This window comes from Taeniopygia guttata, chromosome 5 (genome assembly GCF_048771995.1).
Source record: "Taeniopygia guttata chromosome 5, bTaeGut7.mat, whole genome shotgun sequence".
Taxonomy (NCBI): Eukaryota; Metazoa; Chordata; class Aves; order Passeriformes; family Estrildidae; genus Taeniopygia; species Taeniopygia guttata.
Genome location: NC_133030.1, coordinates 24,918,265 through 24,941,582, shown reverse-complemented (window position 1 = coordinate 24,941,582; position 23,318 = coordinate 24,918,265). Strand labels below are relative to the sequence as shown.

The following is a 23,318-nucleotide window of genomic DNA, read 5'->3' as shown; positions in this document are numbered from 1 at the left end:
GCTGGTGTAACCAGCTTCACTACTCTAACAAAAGTGCAAGCTCCTCACAAATGACCACAGGGATACTGAGGGAAATCTAAGAGCAAACAAGAGAAGGTTCCCAAATCCCAGACACACCTCTGTTCTGGAGCCTTGGTCCATGGAAGGACATCTTCCCACTTCTGCTCCCAGCTCACCAGTATGAGGAGATTCCGTACAACCAAGAGCCTGGACCCCACAGCATTCTGGAGCCAAACCTTCCCATCAAGTTTTGGTATTCATTAGCCAAAGCAGGAACTGCTGGGGACTCCAGGAAGAGCCAGCAAGCGTGAGAACCAGTGTTCAATCTCGTTGTTACAGGAGGCAGGAGATTGTTTTCATAACATCTCTGGTGAGAGTGTATAAAGCAATAGACAGACTGCCAATACTTGGAACTACTCAAAAGGCAACTCTGGCAACCTCACAGATTGTTTTATAAACAATTGGTTTCAAACTGATCCTGAAGTTAATGAGAAAGGCAACAGAGTCACTTAAGGATAAAGGTGCTGTGGTTTCTGCATTCCCTGCTGACTACTTCCACTACAGCAGCCCTACACTGCAGTGCTCACACTGAGGCACAGAGGTTCTGTTCATCCATCTCTCACTGCTGGCAAGAACCAGCGTGGCAAACTTCACTGTCAAGTGGTTTTGACACCTGACAGCAGGTAAAATACAGTTGACCTGTCCTGTAAGTCCCAGTCTCCAGAGAACAACACTTTAAGAGAAATTATCTTCTTACATCCCCGCCATGGCTACTTGCAACTCATCCTGCTACCTTTCATGGCCAGACCACAGCTTGGCATTTGCTCAGCAAACCAACCTACCTGTCCATGCTAGCTGGCTCCTCAGGGCAGGACACTGCTCTGTGAGGGCCCATTCCTGGCATTGTCTTGTCAGGCTGAACCCCACACCACCACCCTCTGTCCCAGACACCTCCCTCCCACATGCCAAGGCCTCTTCTTTAGGCAGCTCCTTCCTATGAGTACACCTCACCTTCCAGAGGCTCCCACACTGCCCCAGCCCACCTTGCACACCACCTCATTCTACAGGTTCATACAGACCTGGTACTCGTGCATTTCCACGTAAAAACAAAACAAGCCCAAAAAAGAACCCCTTCAAAAACACCCACCAAACCACACACAACAGTAGCAGTGGCTGCATCATTTCAGTTTCTCCACCATCTCCCCCCAGCCTCACAGCACACAAGGAGACATTAGCTCCCACCAAGCACCAGCGTGACACCAGTGACACACCTGCTGCCACGCAGGTGCTGAAGTCAATTCCTGCGCAAAACTCTGTTCCCAGGTGACTGGGAATGCACTGGTCTTGAGGAAAGGCATCCACTGATTTCTCCAGGCAGCTTCCCTCACACACCACACGCAGCCCACCTCGCTTCTGCTCTGCCTTACTTTGTTCTGCAGCTCTGAAGAATTGCCCACAGAGGTCTAGAGAAGCCTCTCCAAAATACAAAGTGCTCAGGTGTCAGGGTCTTTGCCCAAGTAAAAAGTGGCAGAATGAGAGGAAACAGCCTCAAATAGCACCGGGTTGTGGGGAAGAAGGGGGATTAGATTGAATACTAGAAAAAAATCTTCACTGGAAGAGTTGGCAAACATTCCTCAGTCTATCCCACCTCAGAAGACCAATACATCCTGGGTTTAGGTCACAAGTTTAGAATATAGCTTTATAATCCTATTTTATTCAATCCCAAGTCTTTTACATAATTTTTACTATGATGTAACCACAGAGAAAGCAGAAGAAATCCCTCAATCAGAAGTTATTCAACTATTTTCAGTCTGTTTATGCAGAAGGAAAAAAAAAAAACAAAACCACACTTTGGTTTATAGGAACTTACATCCTCTAGGGAAAAATGGTTTTGCCAAAAAAAATCCCAATCAGTGCTTACCAGAGTTAATTACAACATCATATTAAAAGAACAACTTCTTTTTGAATACTTGAGAGTATTGTGAAGAAAACTCTGCCAAAATTAAAGGTCTGCACTGTGCTGGGTTATTGTTCCAGGCTGTCTGCAGACATCACTGCATGAGTTATACTATTCTGACATCATTTTGCAAGTTCAGTGCACAAAGCACATGCCTATATTATAACATGACAGGACCTCACATTTCCACCCTAGTAAACCCCAAATAGTTTCCAGAAGTGCTATGCAGAAAATACCCAGGAAACACTCTGGGTAAGCCATTCAGATGATCACATGCTCTGGGATTCTTGCTGTCTCTGAAGAACTTCCATATGTCCAGTCTGTAACTCTAAGGAGGGCAAAAAGAAGGAAAAAGTTAGTCTGGTGCACAATGCTCTGATCTCCTGCACTGTCACAGCTGTTGCTTTGGAGCTGGTTACCTGAGGGTGGCAGACAGATTCCAGAAGAACTGCAGACTGACAACCTCCAGAAAAATTGTTTGAACAAGAAGAGACAACATGGAGAAAGATTTAAGCTTATCAACAGTAGGTAATGTTGGCCAGAGACACGTGATGGAAAAGGTCTGGCATTCTGGTGACATAGTGAGGATCTGGGGTCCTGTAGGAGGCCTAGGTCTGATGTCAATATAGTTCCTAACCTGGTGAACACTCACAGAACAAAGAGCAGTATCAGGATAACCCCTGAGCTGCTGCCATTGTTCAAAGAAACATTGTGAAGGAATGGGAATTAGTAGCATCTGGACCCTATAGGTGGGAAGGAAAATGCTCTCTTGCTTCCTTTGTAGTTACAGAAGTAAGTTTCCATACTTTTCTGCTAAACTCTGCATTGTTGAGGACAGAGGAATTACTCCATGATGCCATTCGTCAGTGAGAGAGCTAGAGGAAACAAGATACCAGAGAGACATTTGATTGAAGTGTATGAAAATGCCATCCTTGGGGCCTAAAGCAGGATTTTCCCTCCCAGATTCCACACCTCATAGAGCATTTATGTACTGCTTAGAGTATTATCCTTCTCTTAAATCCCTATTTTAAATGGAAGTAATGTTTTTGCCAAGAGAGCTGAGAGTAATTTTTCTCCTGGTACACAGCATCCAATATTCCCCTAATCTCTCCCCACAAAAGCCAAACAGCACACAAACCCCAGTCAATTGTATTATTAGGAGCTTGGAGGAGAGAAACCGGACAATTTATACCTGCGAGAAGAAAGAATTCATGGCCAGGGTTACAGAATTTACTTGGGAGAAGGTAATTTCCCATGTTTGGCAGAGAAGATTCCTACCACAAGGCAAAAAATTTGCATGAACTCTGCCAGCACACACCTGCTAGAAATTGTTTATAATGGCTAAAGCACACTTAGTAGCTTTACTAGTAACGTTTTACTAATAGCTTTGGTTAGCTAATTGAGTATTTTTTGCTGAGGGCCTTTTGCCAGTTTACAAGTGTTTTAAGCCTTCCATGCTAGTAGATTTTTACACTGACAAGCTTTTAGTATCAACCTGGTTTAAGATGTCATTCAGAAATCCAGTCTGCTAACTGAGGTTTATATGTGATAAAAGGCCAAGGCTAGAGCAGGGTCTCAGAGGCTAATGGGGTAGAGCCAGCCCATGAATAATTGAGGGTATGTTCTCCATTTATGGCATTGAATGGTAGCATTTGTGGGAATTCCAGGGTCCTTTGGCTTTTCAGCAGTGAGCCCCTGTGGCTGCCCATTCCTCACTTTCCTCAACAATGTCACAGAGTTTGACACCACCACTTGCAGTCTCTCCTCTGGCAGCCAGAAACCAATCTTTTCTGAAGTCTACCACATTAAGCCTAAATCCTGAACAAAGCTGGCAGGGACCAGCCACACCACCACACATGGGAGAATAATAAGGAAAAGAACAGCTGCTACATGTTAAATTTGAGTATGTTCCATACAGAAAACAAGATGCATTGCGACCTACAGACTTACCCTTAGCCAGTCTAACTAATGCAATTCCTCTTCCCACTCCAGAAAAAAAAATAAAAACACCTCATGGAAAGAATTATAGCAGCTCATGAGTGCTTCATGATCACACAGAACAACAAAGATCACTAGTTCATTACATTACTAGGGGCCTTGCTTCAGGCCACAAGGTGGTCACAACTCTGCTCTTGCAATATTAATTATTGGCCTGGGACAGCTACAGAGCAGCTTATTGGCTGTGCACAAAACACTTCCATGTGCTGAGCTTCTGCAGAGGCTGGTGCTGTGGGCTTTGCTAGACAAACACTGCAGCTCCCAAGAAGTCTCAGTGCTAGGCTGATTTCTAGTTCCAGCAGCAAACCTTCACCTCTGGAGAGGAGCTGGGAGCCTGGCCCAAGGAACAGCAGAATACATCTGTAAATACAAGTTAATTTAGCTACCCTGCTGCCAGGAGTAACTGGGAGCAGAAGGAAGCGATCAGTGTCATCTCATTCCCCTGGGACCAGCCCGGGCTGGATTTTCTTGGTGGAACACCACCCTCCAGTGGCCAAAGGCAAGTGGTTTCCAAAGAGCTCGGGCAGCTGGGAACAAGCAATTGTCCTCTAGTCCCCTGCTTTCTCCTTCCAGCTCCACAACAGGCTGAATGGAAACCAGCAGCACCCTTCCCCACCTAGGAGCCATCTGGTCAGGGTTGGCAATTTTGCCAGGAAGTGTAGCCCTCTAAATCGTGGAGCCCTGGGAAAGCACTGCCAGGGGAGACTCCATATGACCAAGAACCAAGCACAGCCCAAGACAGCCCAAAGGAACAAGCTGTACTAACAGGTAGGACAGATCATTGCACCCTACTGTGGCTTCAGGATCCATTTAAGCCCCCCTTGCTCTGCACTCACCTGGTCAGGGCTCCTGAAATCTTGACTTAGACCAGTTGCCACCAGTGTTTGCTGGAAGCACTCCAGTACCTTCTCGGCAAACTTCACTGTTTCTTCAAACATGTACAAGGACTTGGGTCATGCTTATTGCTTCCTAAAGCAACAGCTGTAAAATTCATTAGCACACTACCTTAGGTTCTTCTAAGCCATTTCAAATGTCCAGATGCATCAATATGGTGCAGGATCTGAAGCACTTTTGAGATCTAGCTCATATCCACTTTCTCTTAGCTGAGAAATGCAAGAAGATTTATGTAGTTGGTTTATCTACTTCTGAAGAGCTTTTCAGTCAAGGCCAGCATGTGACAAACAAAAAATGGCCACGTAGATTTCTTCCTTCTCACAGTGTCAGGGCAGGGGCTGAGGAATCCTACTGAAAATGAGTAGGAAAAAAATAATATAGTCAAGCTTGCAAGAGCTGTATGCACTGTGGGCACAGCAGCAAGCTTGTATTTCATCAGAATTAGTCCCCAAGGCTAATGACTTCAAACTGTGCAGATTGTGCAGATCTGAAGCAACACCTTCAAATATTTAGCTTAGGACATAGCAGGTAATTCAAGGAACTATCACTCAGTCAGCTCAGCCTAAGACAAACGTACTTCATAAAACAAGATAAAGTTTACTTTAGGATACAGCCCAGGAAAATTGTCACCTCCCCTCACTGGGCAGGATCTTTACAGTCCACACTGATCTCACACAGGCACATGAGACCTTTTGATACTTTGAACAAGCAAGATGTCAGTGATCTGCATGTAAAGCATAATGGGGTGGAGAGGAAGCAAGGGGAAAACACTTCAATACACAAGTCATAGGCAGAGATATATATTTTTTAGCAAAGTCTTTATTACAGAAATATTCATTGTCTAGACTTTTATATCTGTACATGCATTTCTTCCAGTAGGAAGATGTTGCTAAAAACAGACAAAAACAAAAAAGGAAATCCAGAATGGGCTCCTTTTTACTTGCTGCTCAGCATTGGCATCTGTAACTGAACAAGAATCTTACAAATAAGAACACATTAGAGAATAGACTTTGTGTTACAAAAGCTAGCAAGCTTTACTGCTAAGAGTGCCTTCTGCTATAGAAAAGGTCAGCTTGAAGGATCTGTGCAGGAAGGGGCAGATACCTCAAAATTGCAAAGCCTTATCAGACCTCCATAAAAACCAGTTGCCCAGTCATTCTCCCCAGTCATTGCTCTGTCCAAAGATGAGGACAGAGAGCAGGGACCCACTGCTGGGGCCCTGATCCCCTGCACCAGCCTTTCTTCCCAGAAGGAATGCCAAGTAGGTTTTACCAAGTAGGGTTATTACAGGAGACAGTCCTGGAACCACCTCTGTAAGGCAAAGGCTCAACCACCAAGTACCTTGTAACAGGTCCCTGGCAAGGACCATCCACTTATCTTGCATCCAGCTTCCTGATGTCCTGGTCATTGCACTATGTGTAACAGCAGGAAATCTGCTGTGCCCAAGACACCTCTAAAAGTGAGGATTTGCACCCTTTCTTATGTAAGCTGTTGGGACAATGCTTCTTGTGCATTTTCTACCTTCATCTGGTCTACACCACTCCTTGCTGCTGACCACTGGCTCAATAAAACAAACAGCCCAGCCATCAGCACATAAATCTGCAGCCTGCACAACCTGCTACTTATCTGCTGCAGTGCCGGCACTTGAGGCAGGACTCAGGATGTAGCCATGGCTCCAGACCACAGTGGAGTCAGATGAATGGACAACTGAAATAAAAGCAACTTATCTTTGTATCCCAGCTACAGAACCTATACTGGGCACTGATACCAGTGATACTCTCAATACACAGCATCAGCAATCCAGTCAGATCCTTCCATGTTCATATCTAAATCCACAGCTAATAAATTTTATGTTCATGAAGGAGCAGGGGAGGAAACAAATTAATTGTAATCTCTATAAAGTTGGCAACCCAAGAATGCAAACAGCAGAGCCAGCCTGGGGCTGAGTCCACAGTATGCAGCAGTCTCTGAAGTAACCTCCAAGCTGACAGGAGCCAGCAAAGCAGAGTTAGGGGGAGAGGAAAAGATAAAGAGGCAAATGGGAGAAACATGTAACTGTCAAATCCAAAACCCAAGGGATCCATTCCAGAAGCAGCTGAGCACCACCACCACAACCTGCCAGGTCACACTAGGAATAAATAAGTAGGCTTGGCTCCCTCCTTGGCTTCTCATCACGCTCAAAGGGAAGAGCTCCACTGAAGGCAAGGCATAGCTGACTCCAGAAACAGGAGAAGCAGGTGTGACAGCAGCACTCTGTGTTTCAGATGAGAACCTAGGCTGGAAGATGTATAGTAGGAGCTGAATCGGGTTAACTGCAAGGGATGAGAAGGCCTATAAAGCATGACTAGTTACCACCACAAGTCAGTGAAGCAAGTGAAGCTACCAAAGCACTGGAATCTCAACAGAATTCCTGGCTCATGGGACTTCAGAAGGGAGGTGAAAAGATGTGCAGAAGAGCAAGGGAGAGAAAAGCTATTGTATCTTAGGTCCAGTGGGTTGTAGAATGAAAATACGAATAGTATTGTTTAACATGGAGCAGGCAGCAAAAGCATTGTCCCCTCAGGTTAATCACTGTCTCATGTGGCATGAGACAGCTTAAGTTCTGCTTCTTGAAGTAGAAATAATCCAGAGGCAGGATGCAGGTGGCCCAAAGGCCCTATTGCCAGAAGATCAGGCTGTGTTGCAGCTCTAACAGTTCTTAGCAGAGTGGTATCAGAAATGGGATGTCACAGGAATGGTCAATGGTTGGACAGTCTGGGTATGAGGCAGGAATGTTCTGTTTGCTCCTTTCTCAGTGGTGCCGTAGCTCTGGAGTCAGCCACTCAAGACTTGGGCACTTTGGTGTAGTCTTCACTGTGTATGTTCTTGCAAAGCGAAATGGACAGTATCATCCCCAGCAGCTGGAATAAGTATGAAGAATGGGACAAAATCAGCAACCAGACAGATAAAGTGTGAAGAACGAGTGATACAGGGAAGCAGACTAAAGTGAACATCTTTCAATGACACCATACAGGTGAAAAGAGTTAGTCTGCAATACAAGGCAAATGCAATAACTGAAGTGACAAAAAACTGGGCTTCATAAAGATGTGACTTCATCTGGAAACTATGTTATGGGCTTTTTAAAGCAACAAATGGGATTTCACTACAGTGGGATTTTTGCTTGCCTCAGTATTCTGGTTACAGAATTGCCAGAAGTCAGATACAGCAGGCAGAATCACAAGTAGACAAGGCTTTGTTTGATTTTTAATCCAATCAACAAAAGCCACAGTTCAGGCAGACACAACCAAGAGTTAGAACTGCACTACCATTAAACCAGGAGTCTATTACTTGAGAAAACAGCTTTGTCTTTTAAAAAGACTCCATGATAAGACATAATAGGTTCATGTCAGGAAATTACTTACCTCTATAACAGCAACACCAGTGCAAACCCCAAGAATGATACCAAGGTTATCCTTCAGCCACTCCTCTACACCATCCATGCATCCCTACAGAGAAAACACGGCCACAAAGAAAAGAAGCATGGATCTAAATACCTAAAACCTGAAAATCCATAACATATTTTTGCATGAAGGAATTATCCCAGTTAAATGCTATACCATGTTTAATGGAAACTTTTGCAGAAAAGGGCAGGATCCCTGCCACCCTGTCCCCCCTTGCCCCAAATTTCACAGGTACTTCAAGCAATAAGGATGTGAAAGAAGTGTTCAAATTTTCAAGGGAACAAAGACAAGGCAGCCTCAGTGGAAGCTTCACAGGGCCCAGACATACCCCCTCACCTGCTCATGAACAGGCCAGTCAGCAGATGTTGCAGTGCCATTGAGAGGGTCTTCCAGATTACAGAAACCTCTTCCTTCCACTAAGTCCTTAGATCTATTGGAGCAGGAGCATGGATACTCAGCATTGCTCTTGTTTCTAAGAATCTCATTATTTTCCCATTGCTTCGCTCCAGTCCAGCCACAGCAGGCAATCTAATTAATAACGGGAGAGAGATTATTACAGCCTTACAACTTTGCACTGGCAAGATAACACATGAATGTAAGCAGGTAGAAGTGCTCAGGAGCTCTCCTTGCAACAACAGCCAGGCCATTAGCTGCACTAAACACCACCCTGGTTATTTATGCATAGAGCTGTCCAGAACACAGGAACATTGTTCCCTACTAAAGAGCCACTTTGCTAGCAGAACAAGAGCTCAAGGGCCCCGGGACAGCAGCAGGCACCACACGGTGGCGTCCCCAAGCCGCCAAGCCCCAGCACACCACTGCGCACCAGCGTCCACCTGGGTGCAGTACGGACCAGCTGGAACATGGGATAGGGAACATTTTCCATCCGAAGAAACATTTACATTCCTATAGAGCCACGTGATAAAACCGTATTTGCTGAAAGGAAAAGCACATCGGGAAGTCTACCAAGGAGTAAGATCCTAAGCATGGATCCCAGTGCTCGCGCAGTGATACAGAGCAGAAAGGCTTTCTATGTCAAGGTAGAAGTTTAGGAAAAATCCTTCTCTGCTAGGAAAGGAAAAATAATGTTTCTGCTATAATAAACATAAGATACAAACAGCTGAACATCCACATCAGGACAAGCATTTGGTTTCCAAAAGAGTGCTGTGAAGACACAGCACCCAGAAGGAACTACACCTCCCCCACAAGAGGTTTGGACTTTAACTCCAGAGACAGGTTACACCCTCTTTCAAATGCTAACTCCAGTGTGTGAGACAAAGTAGACTCTTAACACTCGACTTCTCCATCTCTGCAAAACCTTTTTCTTCTGCTCCTACATAAAAGAAGGTCTTCAAGCAGTAGCCTCTCTCCACAGTAGAATCAGGCTTCTCTTGAGTTCACTACCAAGCAGTTGCAATTACAGTGAAAAAATATATATAAATCATTCTCCAAGGAGGAAAAATACTGCAGGTCAGTGTTTTGCAGACCAAAGAAGAGATAGAAGACAAATGCTGTTACTTGTACTTACTACACATCAGTCCCATGCTGGGTGTGTATTTAACTACAACAGCCAGCCAGCTCTCAAGCTTGTGGTTTGGCAGTAAACAGCTGTCAGGACTCCAGTGTGCTTGAATACCCTCTATCTGTTCAAGTGCTGACCCTGATGCTAAAACAGAAACCAGGGGCAGCTGGACGGCTCCCAAGAACGCTGATACTTGCAGAAGAACCATCACAATAAGCAAGCAACATGTACCAAGTAGTTAGGCAGGTGGTATTGCTGACTTGCCTGGCAGTGAACTAGGGACTTATTGCTACAAAAATCATGCGCAAAATGTTATATTAATATTCAGGAGGCCAAACAGACAAAGAGAAGTGTTGGAGTGCCATTTGATAGGCTGGATACATTAGGCCACACAGCCAACACTAGCTAGTTCTAACACCCAGCATGCAGGAATAGTTCAGCATCTGACACAGAAGAGCAAGAAAGCCCATTTTCTAGTCTGCAGGCACCAAACCTCACAGGCCACTTTGAGGTTTGTAGATCAGCCAGAAAAATGTGCAATAGTTGTTTCTCTGTCCTCAGCCTAGCTTTAAAAGTCAGCCTGCACTGACAAATAGCATCATCTACCCCTTGTTGTCCCCCAGGACTCACCTGTGTCTGCACATAGTCCCACGCATCCTGCAAGTTCCTCTTCTCTTCATCCAAAGGATCATAATTCTCAATCAGATCTACAACTATGTCGGACAACTCAACTTTCAACTGGCGAGAAAAAAAGAGGCAGGAGAGTTAGATTATCAATTCTTGTAGGCTTTTCTTTGGTGTTTCAGATACATATATAAAGCTACAGTCGCTCATAAAAGCTGACTGCAAATAGTTAACAAGTACAGGTAAGGCTGCTGCTGCTGCAACAGCCAAAGCACCAGCAAGTCCTCGACCGGTTTGTAGGGGAAAGCTACAAACCAGATGAGCAGTAAGGAACCAGATCAGGTATGGTCATCCTGCTAAGACACAGGCTGAACAACTAACTGCCTGCTCCAGACAAGACAGATGTGCAAGGTAAGTGCAAGCTGAAGGACAACACTGCCTGAAGGACTCACAGGTTGTGTTTCTAACTTCTAACATTCATTCTCTGCAGGCGAGACCCTGATCCAGGATCTCTGCCACTGCTCCGAGAAGGTGTAAGCCACTCTGCTCATGAATGCAGATGGGTTTTCTGATACACAGCTGATGAAAACTTGCCTTTTTCACAAGGTGCCGATCTACCTCTCCCCAAACTCCCACAAGTGCTGTTTCTATATTAAGACAGGAAGTATTACAACTACCTAAACTGCTCATTAACAGTCTTATCACAAAGTTCAGGTGTATCAAATCATTTCCTCTTCCAGAGATATTTACAACACCTTTCAGTTTGATGAGAGGGGCAAGCTACCACCTGGCAGACTCCTTCACCTTCGTCCTCCCACCTCCTTCCAAAGCTCTTCTTAACCAGTCTGTACATGAGGACTGCTAAGGACAGACCCAGATGCACAAGAGATTGGAGAAAAGTGCCATTAGACTGCCCGAGGGATAGGATAGAGCTACATCAGCCTAAGCACCAGGATGTTCCCATCCCACATATTATGTTTTTGACTGTGGTGCTACAGCATATTTCAAATCAGTGAAAATGGGTTTTCTCTTTTCTTCTACTATCAAGTATTTTCAATGACCATGGCAAATACCAGGACACGCAGCAAGAGGAAGCACTGCCTACTGTTGAGAGAAGCTTCTCTACATCAGCAACTCTTCTTCCTAGGAAAACTGCAGCTCAGTTCACTGGGATCAGCTATGTCAGGCCAGATGGATGGCAGCTGCATGAACTTTCTTCTCATGATGTCTATCTCTTCCCCTTTTAATTACTTCACTTCCCCTTTTCCTTCCCTTCAAATCAAGGCAACCTGACCTGGTTCTCACTAATGAGATTTGCCTTGGCTGCTGCCATAAGCCTTATCAGTTACTGAACCTCTGAGTTCCCACCCTGACCCCTCCTGCACACTGCTGCTCCACATGCAGAGGGAGGCCAGGAGAGCTGGGTTGGTTTTCCTGCCCTGGGCCCATCCAGCCCCTTAGTTATTGGGTCAGATGGAGCCTAGTGCAATTTCTGCAAGAATCCCAGGACCCCACCACAAGCAGACAAGACTTGAACTTGATGTCCCCAACCACAGCTACATAGGGAAGCTGTATGTCTGCTTTTAGTCTTACAAAAGAACAGGAAAGAAGTCCTGCAAACAGCTCTTGTTTCAAAAAGTGAGGCATTTCAAATTAAAGAAAAAAAAAAAAATCAGGCATTCCCAATCTGAGAGAGGGGGAATATTATGCAAACAATGGCACAGTTCTGGAGCCACACAAGCAGCTTGCTTGTGGGCTTAACCCATAGAGAAGGCCAAAAGAAAACACAGGCATCTGCAGCTGTTCACCCTTAAGCACCTGGCAGAGGAAAACCTAAAGAGCAACAAGCCAGAAAGGCACATGGAACATGCAGGCTTTCAACATCCTAACCATCTCCACCCATTTAAAGCTATCAGGACCTAGCACTGTGTGAGACATGAATGCTTCAGGAAATGGCTACCCTTGCTTTCAGGGCTTCTTGCGCCTTCCCAGCACTAGCAAGCCCAGTGTCAGAAGGCACAATCCCACCACCTCAAAAGCAGGGGCACTTAGATCCTAGGCACCAAAGCCACAGATCACTGTCAGAAAGCAGCAAGGCTATCAGTCTCCCACCACATGGGCTACTGAAGAGGGAGATGGGGAAAGCTGAATGCCAGAGGCAAACTAGGTCTTTGATCACATAATGGATTGTGCAGGCTTCTTCCCCTATCAGACACTGTCAGTCATCTATCTTGTCCCTGTCAGATGCAAGCTAGATCCTTCCCTCAGCACTTATTAGCATCTAGCCTGCACACAAAAGCAGGCTCAAAAAACAGGAGGGAGCTCTCCTCTGCCTTGTCACTTCAGATTCTGAAACTCATGCATAGTCCATAGCCCCAGACAAGTCGCTGCATGCAATCACACAGGCCTGTTTGCTGCAAACAATAGCTAGCAAGAAGGGCTATTCCCAAAACACCCCCATTCTTCTTTACTCAAGGCACTTAGAGCCAAGCTGCACAGAATTGTGTGAACTAGGCCAAGAGAGAACTTGCCCAGGCTCTCACACATTTAGGGGCTTGTGATCCACTAGATGTAGGTAAGTAGCAACATTCAGTTCACAAAGCAGAACATAATTTGCAGCATTTGTGATGTTACCACGTTGCTGTCCATAAAAAAAAACCCACCCCACAGTTTCAGTCACCAACAAATGTAGGGAAACAAATCTTGCATCAGCATCCTCCCAGAAGTACTGGCAATTCCAGTCTGAAGGGGCATTCCTCTAACAATGCCCATGGGAGAGGCAAAGCAGCAGCCTTCCTGTCAGAGGTTCAGCCTTTTACAGTCACACTAACTCTGTTTCAGTATACTTTCATTTGTCAGTGTGGGGGAGGATTTTGACACCAAAATGGAACAGACATGCCAACAATAACTTCAAGTGAATCCACAGAAATAAATACTTCAGTTACAAGTGAAGGAGTGAGTATCACCTTGCTACATTCTGGATCCAAAACCTTTTCCCTCTCTCTTGTTGTTCCCTGTTTTATATCTAACCAAGTTCCTGAAGTCAGAAAGAAATAAACACAAAGAATACAATAGATATCTGGGGACTGGCTGTTGAGCAGTTTCAGTGTGCCTCACTGCACTCCCAGCTGCCCTGGGATGACGAACAACCAGCGAAGCAGAGCGACTTGCACAGTAGCACTGAAGCGCAGCCCCAAACCACTGCACTGGAGGTTTCAGCCAAGACCTTCCTCAAACAGTTTTTCTTAGTGCTCTAGGCAGGTACTTTGGAGGATCCCTGAAAAGAGAATGGCTCTAGAAGAGCTTTTCCATTAATTTTGTTCATTAGGGACTGAAGAGGAGCATGTGTTCAAAGCCCAGCTTCCCTGACCATTCTCCCAGATCTCTAAAAGTGATGATCTCAGTCATGCCAGCTGCAACAGCTCTGCAAAACAACCCCCAGCACTTTTAAAGTCTCCCTGGTCTGATGAGGTTTAAATGAAGAGCTACAGCTTAAAAGCCGGAGTTTTCTAGAGCAGATTGGCAGCTGGAGGAGAAATGCTAACAGAGGTACAGAATTTCCTGGTGTGAAGTCACATTTCCCCATTGCAGGGGAATGCCCATTCCCACACCTCCATATCTGCATTAGTCAGAGCTGTTTGTTGAGAATTATCTTTACACATCAGTTTTAGTCACTGTTTTAGTTTCTCCTTCAGCTTCTGCCAGCCCAGAGAGCAAGCTACAGTCACACCACATTTGGCAAGGAACCCAGACAACAGCTGCTCAGTCACCACAGTACAAAGCTTACATCTGTTATGCTGGTGGCAGGCACCTTCCCCCTGCCCCAAACTTCTCCACCAGGCCCCATCCATAACTTCCTCAACTGCTCTGCTTTCTGTAACCACCTAGCTAAAGAGCTGGCTTAGGAGAGGCAAGCACAGCCATACAAGTTACCCACAACTTGTACCAGAAGCCAATAGTGACCCCACAGTTATAACTTGTTTCCACTGCATAAATGTGGCTCCCATTTTAGCTCTCAAGTTGCTGAAGGCCTGATCAGGCATTTCCTTGGCCAGGGAACCTATACTCATGATGGATTGTTGCATTGCACTTAGGCAGCTCAAAAACAGGTAGCTCTCTTTTACACTAGAAAGCATATTGGAGCTCTAGAAAACCCACTGTGAAACTGCCTTCCTGACAAAGAGATCCACTTCAAAACATTAAACCACTTGGCTTTAAACTCCAGCTGTAGAATAGTAATCATCAGATATTTGGGTTTGCTCCTGGGGAAAGAGGACAGCTCTTCCAAGAAGAGTTCTACTCTCAGATGCAGAAAGACTTGAAAGGACAGAACAAGATGGCACAAGGAGGAAGTCCAGTCTAAAAGGTTGGTAACTCCTCAAGGCACCAGGGATGGCAACATGGTAGTAACCACTGCTACTAGATGATCAAAAAGCTGTCTACAGCAGGATCAAGAGAAGGTGTGGTCTAAAATAAAGCCTGCATACCAAATAAAGCTTCATAATTCTTGAGAAAGCAGCACTATTGAAGCAGATATAGAAAAATCAAACAGCAAAGCTATTGAGCTGGGGTAGAGGAAAGGAGAATCCTGTTATGCCTGCTAACAGGATAGGACATTTTGGAAGAAATAATTTCTAGGTATCACCCTTCTCCCAAGCCAAGACCAAGGAAAAGACGCACAGTAACAAAGACTTACCTTTTCTTTCTGGAAGTAGATGACCAGTGCAGCAGCAATCTGAGCTAAGAGGATTATCATCAGGCAGGTGAAGTACTGGAAACAAAAAACAATAGGTGATCACTGTCAGTCTTTAGAAAGGTCTGTATATAAAAATTAATAAAATTTCATATACAAGGGAAATCACAACATGAGCTAACACCTTTTTGCCTGCAGACAAACTCTGCTACCAGCAATGCTTTCCCAGGAAGAGGCTGGGACCAATGCCAGACCAGTGCACTTCAGCACTTCTCCCATTAGGCCAACAGAAAGCCTTCAGGAAGGAAAGGGTTTACATGCACTCTCTGCTTGTGTCATCTCAACTGGGACTCTCTCCCACATCCAACTCCATTCACAGACCATTCTGGTCTCAATCAATCAGCTGGACTCTGCCTACCTCAAAACAGAAAACAAAGAGTCAATTTTACAAACCTAATTTTTAATGTATTTAAAAAAAAATAAATTACCCTTAAAAACATGCTTTTTAATTTGTTTGAGGACCTAAATTTAGGATTTACCAGCAAACTGCTGAGGTTGCCTTTAAATGGTGGCAGCTCCTATCGCTAGACAAGGAGATGCTGCTAATACCAGGACACACAGTGTGTGCCATACTTTGTTTCCAATACAATGTGCTCTGAATAAGATAGAGTCATGTAGCAGGCTGAGGTGTATGAAGCTGTTATCCTCTCATCTATCATGGATAGAAAGCTTCCTATAGATGAACTGCTTGAAGAGAGGTCCTGACATACAGGACATTCCTAGCTGGGTCTCTCAACTCTTGCACTTTCCACAGATGTGACGTAACAGGACACTGTCACTCTTCCTCTTTTCTTTCACAGCCCTTGGAACTTGCTCTTCCACCACTTAGAGCACAGTACCAACTGAGAAGTCAGGGTGAGGGGGACAGGGTACACTTCTCAACTGGCAGTCCTCAACTCACTGTGTGCAGAAAGTGTCAGTGACAGCCTCTCTCATTCACACTTCTGAGCTCATTGTCAGTAATGCCTAAGAAGCTCTGCTTCAGTCTGCTGACTGCTGGAGAATTTAATGTGTGCAAATTAAGAACTAGATCTAAGTGGACCTAGCAGAAATAAGATCCCCAGTCGACCGAAACCCCATCTACAATCCAACAGATATTTTGCAGGAGATGTATTAAAGGTTGGCTCTAAAACAGACATGAATACTCTCACCAGACCCAAGAGACATCGGATTTCATTGACGGCTCCAAGACAGCCCAGGAACCCCATCAGCATGGTAAGAGCCCCAACACCGATGAGGATGTATGCACCAGTCTTCAGGGAGGGAGATGACATCTCTGTAGGAGCCAGGAGTGGGAACAACATTAGCTACTGACAAATTAATATGTCTGCCATCACCATTTATAGAACCGTCTTCATATCTAGTGATGATTGTTTTTGTCTCCTCCAAACAGACTGCACAGATGCGTGCCTAACACGGTGACAGATAAATGCTTTTGTATGATGAAAGAAGATGAAAGTAGACTTAAAAGCCATCCTGCAAGTCTCCAGAGTCTGGAAGACTCAAGGTCACTCCAAACAGAAGAATTTTGTTTGAAGAAAATTATCTCCTTACTGGAATTTTACGCCCTCATGAATGTACGTCAAGTAACAGTAACATAAACGATGATCTAATCTGTAACTACTGTCTATTTGCTTCAATTCCCTTTACTATCTTCAGGAAAACTTTCTTCCAAGTCCTAAACCCCCTTTTCAGATAGCCTTTTTACTTTGAAGCACTATTTCTTGTTGTAGCCATTCCGTTTTCACTTACCCACTTGCAGTCAACACTGGGACAAACCAACTCTGTGGACTGAAACATGCAGCAAGCTACAGCTAGTGTTGAGCACAGATGATGCAACAGGTTACTTAGCAAATCTGGGTTGAATGGCTTGTGGCCAGGCTCTTACCATAGGCTGTTGCAGCACCTGTGCACAACACCCTGCAAACAGATGCTATTCCAGGATCAAAACAGATATAGCACTCAAATTAGCTACTTTTACAAATCCTCCTAGATATCCCCTGCTATTGTATCTAATGTCTGTGTTTTTGAATGCTCAAAGGTTTTTCAATCAAGTTTAGGTCAGATTATTTCAGATGTGCTGGTAATGTCAGCTCTCTCCCCTCAGCATTTAGTACTGCAAGCAAAAGAATAAAACCTCTTACATTTGAGTTGGTCAGCTAACTATTTCTTGCATTACAGCACAAAATTTGAAGAGATGCTCTGTCTAGAAACAATAACTAGAAACCTCATTTATCACTAAGAGACATTCCTATATCTGCAAGCTACAGAGTGTAGGAGAATTCTGGATGTCCAGTGATTAATGAAAATAACATTTTTAGAGCTCAGCATTTAGTTTCCTGAACTAAGGAAGTCTCTCTCAGGAGGCAAACTTCCTCTGAGCTCCTCCTGAAATATGTTAAAGGAGAATAATCAAGCCCAAACTGATACTCTCCCCCCTAATATATACTTCCCCCTGCTTCTGATACCTGGCACAAGCCACCAGCTTCCAAACTTTCTTCCCTTAAACATGCTGAACAGAAGAAAGTTCAGTTATCAAGAAGTGAAGCAGATCCACTTGCCACACAGGTCACTTCAGCCAGCTCTCCCTGGCTGGACATATGCCACAAACCCCAGGATCCTGCTCCCTCACCAGTCCCGTGACTCTTGCTGTGCAGGTTACATGCTGATACTGCAAAGCATTTACTGGAGCAGCAGCCTTACAGGAGTGGCCTTCACAAATCTACCCTGTTCCTTCCCTCAAAATCAGCTCTGCTATCATGCAAGTCAGTGTTCAAGTGCCCAGGCTGCAGCACCTCCACAGTGCTAGAAAGCAGCTGCTTCATCAAGTTCCCATTAGAAGAAGAGAAAGGTACTTCCAACTCAAAAGCCCCTTGGAGAATTGACAGTGTCAGGGGACAAGGCCAAGTTCCCATTAGAAGAAGAGAAAGGTACTTCCAAACTCAAAAGCCCCTTGGAGAATTGACAGTGTAAGGGGGCAAGAGCCACACTCAGAGCTCTCATCTGCAATAGTCTTGTCTTGCAGGAGAAGGCTCTGAGAGCATCCAACTCCGGCTTGCTTGCCGTCACTCCGTGTTTTTCCCTGCGCTGGGCAGGCAGCCAAGCAAGTACAACAGGCTCCTTTGGCAGCAGCTGGGTGCCCTCCCTGATGCCTAGGTTACTAAAGCAGAGGGAAAGAGGGGCAAGGCATGGGAAAGGAAGTGAGGGGGTGGGGAGAGAGCTGATACTGGAAATCTCCAGGAAGGAAACTAAATTCTTAAATGCTCTGTTAGCAGAGATTCCAAGTACATGGGAAGAAACAGCCAAGTTCAGGGACTTCTCCCTCCACAAGTGGCTGTAACACCCTTCAACCTGAGGGAATCAGCTGCTGACCCACTGGTACTAAGCACACCCCAGACTGTGAGGGGTACTGCAGACAGCCAGGTCATGATAGGCTCCATTTAGGCTGCAGGTACTGCTTCTGCTCATGCCCCCACTTTATTAACTAACACCCCTTGCTGTGCTTCTTGACGTTCTAGTACTGCAGTAGCAAGCCAGATGCCACAGCACAGTAGCAGAGTAAGGAGCAGCATCTGCATGTGTGGTATTAGCAGGGGTATCTTCTCCATCCAGCACCTTTCCAGCCAGGTCAGAGTGCTCAGCAGGACTTGGGAGATAAAGCCCTTTGCAGAATCAGTGTAGCTGGGAACCGGGCTTATGAACACCATTAGTGTTCACTCCCCGCATGCAGGCAGCCCTCCTGCACTGTCTGAGGCTGGTGCCCAACTCAGCAATTCTCAAGGTAGTGAAAACAAGTAACCAGAGCCACCAAGCAGAAAAGTTTGAAGTGTTTCTATGAAAGAGTTCAAAGGAAGCAAAGATTGTGAAAGAGCTGAGATACTCATTTGCTGAAAGTCCACTTACAATCCTCTGAAGCCCAGATCCTGCTAACCCAGCTCACTTTTTGTTTTTTGCAGAATGCAGACCCTCGGTTAAGACTCAAGTCAAAGTTTGTGGCTGACTTTAGGGAAAGAAAGCTAAGCCCCTTGCACAAAACAGAACACTTCTGATGCCCATGGTAAGTCTCATCAAGCGTAATCAAGAGGGTGTTTTAGCAGTCAAAGCACTTCACACACCCTCCCCCCCCCCCACCAAGTCTGCGTCCTCTACTGCTTAGCAACAAACATACCATCTCCTTTCAATGTACATGAAGCATCAATAAAACCAGCTACTTACTTTCTTTGGCATTTAAAACATTTAAATTGAAATAGATCAGTACAGAAAGAAAGCAGTGAAGAACTCACAGCAAAACTGCATTAAGGGATTGGAGACCTTTGCACACTATGGTAATAAGGAAATTGTTGTGAAAACACAAAGCACGCAATGAAAACCCGATGAAATACTAACCCCTGTGTATAAGACGAAATATTTGGGTTGTTGGTTGAAGAGGCAGTAGTCTCACTCAGTCTGACCCTGGTGTTTCAATCAACAAGACTAAGGAATGCTATGTCTCCAGGGCTGCTCCTTTTCACTGTGTCCCTGATAACAATCCCATCTTGCTAAACACCATGTTACTGCTCAGGCTACAGACCGTAGCAAAAGTACGCTATGGTACAGACCTCACAGAAGTATTGCTATTCCTAGACAACACCATGGTCAAACACAGCCCCAGAATAAAGCCAATTCAGAAACAGAGCCAATTTAGAAAAAGAAGGAAGATGAAATACAGTCTTACGTAGAACTGCAATGAAACTCGTTTTGTCGACCAGAATCCATATTCCAAATCCCAGGATCACAGCACCCAGGATCTGAAAGAGCAGGAACAAAACATACATAGTTTTGTGTAAGTTAAAATCTTAGATAAATAAGAGGAGGCAGTCATTATTATCCATACTTCCAGTTTAAACACAATCATTCCTTTGCTGTTCCCACCCATCTCCCCTACAGTACTCCTCCCAGAGTAAACAGGATTAGCACAACTCCAGGAAGAATGCCCCAGCCAACTGCACAGGAGCCCCAAGATCTGCTTGGCAGTTTTTCACACAGTATTTTAATAGTACATAACGTTGTATAGGAGGACATTGAAAACAGTCTGAGGAAGAGACACCCTGCTGCTAGAACATTGTTGTCAGAAGCGAAAGGTAAGTGCATCGCTACTGTGAAGAACCAAGGAAAGACAAATACATTATTTAAAATATTTTTTTAAATAAAGAAACCCAAGAGGCTTGGCCCCTACTTTCTGGCAGAACACCTGAGCCCCAGCAGAGTCAAGAGTTATGAAACATTAGCCATGGCCTCTGCCTTGCTCACCACACAGTCTTATGTAGGGCAAGGATTAGTAGAGTGATAGGTCCCTGTAGGACTCAGCTGAATCCAGACACTGAATTCAGTAGCCAAGAAATGCATACATTTTCCCATCTCACTTTGAAAGGTGGGGGGAAGCATGCTCTGTGTTTTAGCCTTCATGCACCAGCAAGTCTTCAGGTTTGATAAGAAGCTGAAACTTGTTCTGTTCAGCCAACTAGGACTGGAAAACACTTGTGCAAAGGTCCAAAATAGGCTTTGAAGAAACAAGGAGTGGACAAGAATTGCAAGTCAACTGCAAACAGCTGTTCTCACATCAGCAGGATTTCAAGATAGGATGAAGTGAAATAAACTAACAGGGCTAAAGAGAGATTGCAATTCTGTGCTTCATTACATAATGTTTTAATACTTGGGAGACATGGAAAATGCCAAGCCACCAGCCAAAGCAAGCTGGCAGAGAGGGTTGTATGGAGAGGCATTGGCTCCACACTTTGAAAGTTTACTAGGCTTCAGCTGCTCATACAAAGAAGCTTTTCTGAACAAAGATAAAGCCACAGTCTGAAATAAGCTGCTTGCAAGCTTTCCTGTCTTGGCAGAAGGTGCATCATGTAGTTAGCTCTGGGGACAGCATTAGAAAGTCATCAAGCAAGTTCCCCCCTACGAAGCATACTGACTCAGTTACAGAAAGCATGTAGCTGCTGTATCCCAGAAAAAAAGAATTCCCCTTTGCCTTATGTCCCAACATGCTGCCCACAATCCTCAGTCTGCTGATCAAGCTAGAAAGGCCCCTTGAACATGCAACAGATGCGACACCTAAAAAATTCCTCTCAAACTTGGTAGTATCAAGAACTGTTGAACTGAGAGTTTAAGGCAGTCTCATATTTCAACTATAGTTTTAAAAAACATTTGTTTTAGCAGATGCTAACTGGGCTGTATGTGACATCCCTTTTGGTTCACTGACCCTGATATGTCACCTAAATTTTGCTGTTGCTGACAAAACACAGAAGGGCTGCTGAGCAGAGTTCCTGGGAAGTAATTTGTTATGAGGTGCTCAGATCATCCAAGGCCTGTTTTCACTCTGATCTTTGCTCCAGTCCACAACTTGTGCATTTGCCAGGAGCTGCTATGGAAAACACTACAAGGGGATGGCAGGGAGACAATAACTACAGGCAGGGAGAAAACACGGTCCCATTAACAAGAGTGTATTTACTTCCTAGCAGGATAATATCTCTGCTTAGCATCTTCAGGAGTTTGCATTGCATAGCAAGGCTGTTTCTGCAACTGGCTTGGCTTCAGACCTTCCACAGAAGGAATCACATCTGCTTTCCGTGGAGTTTAATTCCTCTGTTCCACTGCTGTAAACTCCTGAAGTCGGGAACAGATGTCTCCCCTCCTCCCTGGGGGGTGGAGGTTTCACCCCCAGTTTCAGCAAAATGTCCTTCTACACCTAAGCCAGAAGAATGCAGATCCCTCATTACAGGGTCAGCAGTTTCCCACAGAGAGGTTGTCAAGAAGGGTTTGGAGAAATTAAGCTGTGATGAAGCTGACTCATCTTGCTGGAAAGAGCAGCTGGGGGTTCCCAGCTTTCTTTCCCCAGCACTGCTTTCCTTCATGCTCAGATTGGGTGATGTAACACGGAACCTGGAACAGGGGTCAACAGAAAGGCCCTAAAACTCCAGGCTTTGCTTTAGGTAGCAGCCTTCTGCTGCATTTACTGAAGGATTAGAAGCAGGACAGACAGTTATATATTCCAAACAAATAGTTTCCAGAGACTGTTAAACTTGTCTTGCAGAGCTGTCTTCCCTTTAAGGAGAAGCATGTGCTGCAGCACGTGCCTGCTAGCCAAGAAGGCAGACGTGTTAAATTCTGATTAGGAAACTAAGATTATACTCCAAGCTTATCTGGTATCTTTTCTAGCAAGCAGTCCAAGTAACCTTCTTCCCTTCAACCAAAGCAGGTCAAAGCCCTCCCTGAAGTAAAACTCCAAGACTGCAAAATACCACTAAGTCCCTGAACTACTTCAGCTGTAGCAAGCGACCTTCTCACAGATCTCGAGCTGTAGAGAAATGCTATTTCAATGACTAACTTCTAAAAAGAGTCACCAGCATGCCTCCAAAGGCTTCAGCCATCAGCAAGGCTGAAGAACACACTTTAGCCAGCAAGGGCTGGCCTGCCTGGGTGCAATCACATAGGCCCAGCTCAAGGTCCAGAGCAGACACAGGGCTCTGTCAGCAGCACTGGTGCTCACCTTTGCTCAAGCACTCTCCTCACAGCAGCTTCAGGAAACCAGCACAAGGTATTCAAACCGGTCTGTGCTGACAGCTCACAGCAACTCAATACAAGCAGTTTCTCTGCTAGATTAATATAGCTCTACCACACTGTATAAGCTCAAGAATCACCAACTCAGACCTTGAACAACAACTCACTCTCCCCAATTCAGACCTTGAACAACAATAACGGGAAAATATCTCTGGTCATCTACTTCCTATGAGATGGAGAGAGTAATGTATGCCACCTTCCTCAACATCTGGCATGTGCAAAAAGACAAGACAGAAGCATACTCAAACTCTTTGCTCCAGAGTATCAAGCTCAGCCAGAACACAGTGGCTTTGGATACCTCACTTTGACAGAGCAGTCCAAGGGGAAGACAATGTCTGTGCTGCACAGCAGGGTTAAAGAGCTCATTTAAAGCAGCTTCTCCCTTTAGTCAGCACAGACCTTCTCACAATACATCCAACCCTAAAGTTCTTACTCTCCAGGTCCACCTCAGTGAATCAGACCTCAGCTTTCCACAAGAGGGAGTGGGCTGGATGCTACACCAGAGGAGTTGACTCAGAGCAAGGTGTG

The 23,318-nt window shown here is 45.1% G+C and overlaps 1 protein-coding gene across 3 annotated transcripts in view; it reads right to left on the bottom strand.

Annotated features, from left to right (window-relative positions):
* Positions 1–5,650: 5,650 nt before the first annotated feature.
* The window catches only part of CD82 (CD82 molecule), a 38,834-nt gene continuing 21,166 nt past the window's right edge, over positions 5,651–23,318 (bottom strand). For all 3 annotated transcript variants that reach the window (XM_072929887.1, XM_030274131.4, XM_072929886.1), the window contains exons 3-9: positions 19,903–19,975; positions 16,340–16,464; positions 15,132–15,206; positions 10,442–10,549; positions 8,626–8,817; positions 8,251–8,334; positions 5,651–7,749 (exon numbers count right to left, since the gene is read on the bottom strand). In XM_072929887.1, coding sequence (XP_072785988.1) covers positions 7,672–7,749; positions 8,251–8,334; positions 8,626–8,817; positions 10,442–10,549; positions 15,132–15,206; positions 16,340–16,464; positions 19,903–19,975 — 735 coding nt within the window. In that variant the 3' untranslated portion in view covers positions 5,651–7,671. The remainder of the gene's footprint in view (positions 7,750–8,250; positions 8,335–8,625; positions 8,818–10,441; positions 10,550–15,131; positions 15,207–16,339; positions 16,465–19,902; positions 19,976–23,318) is intronic.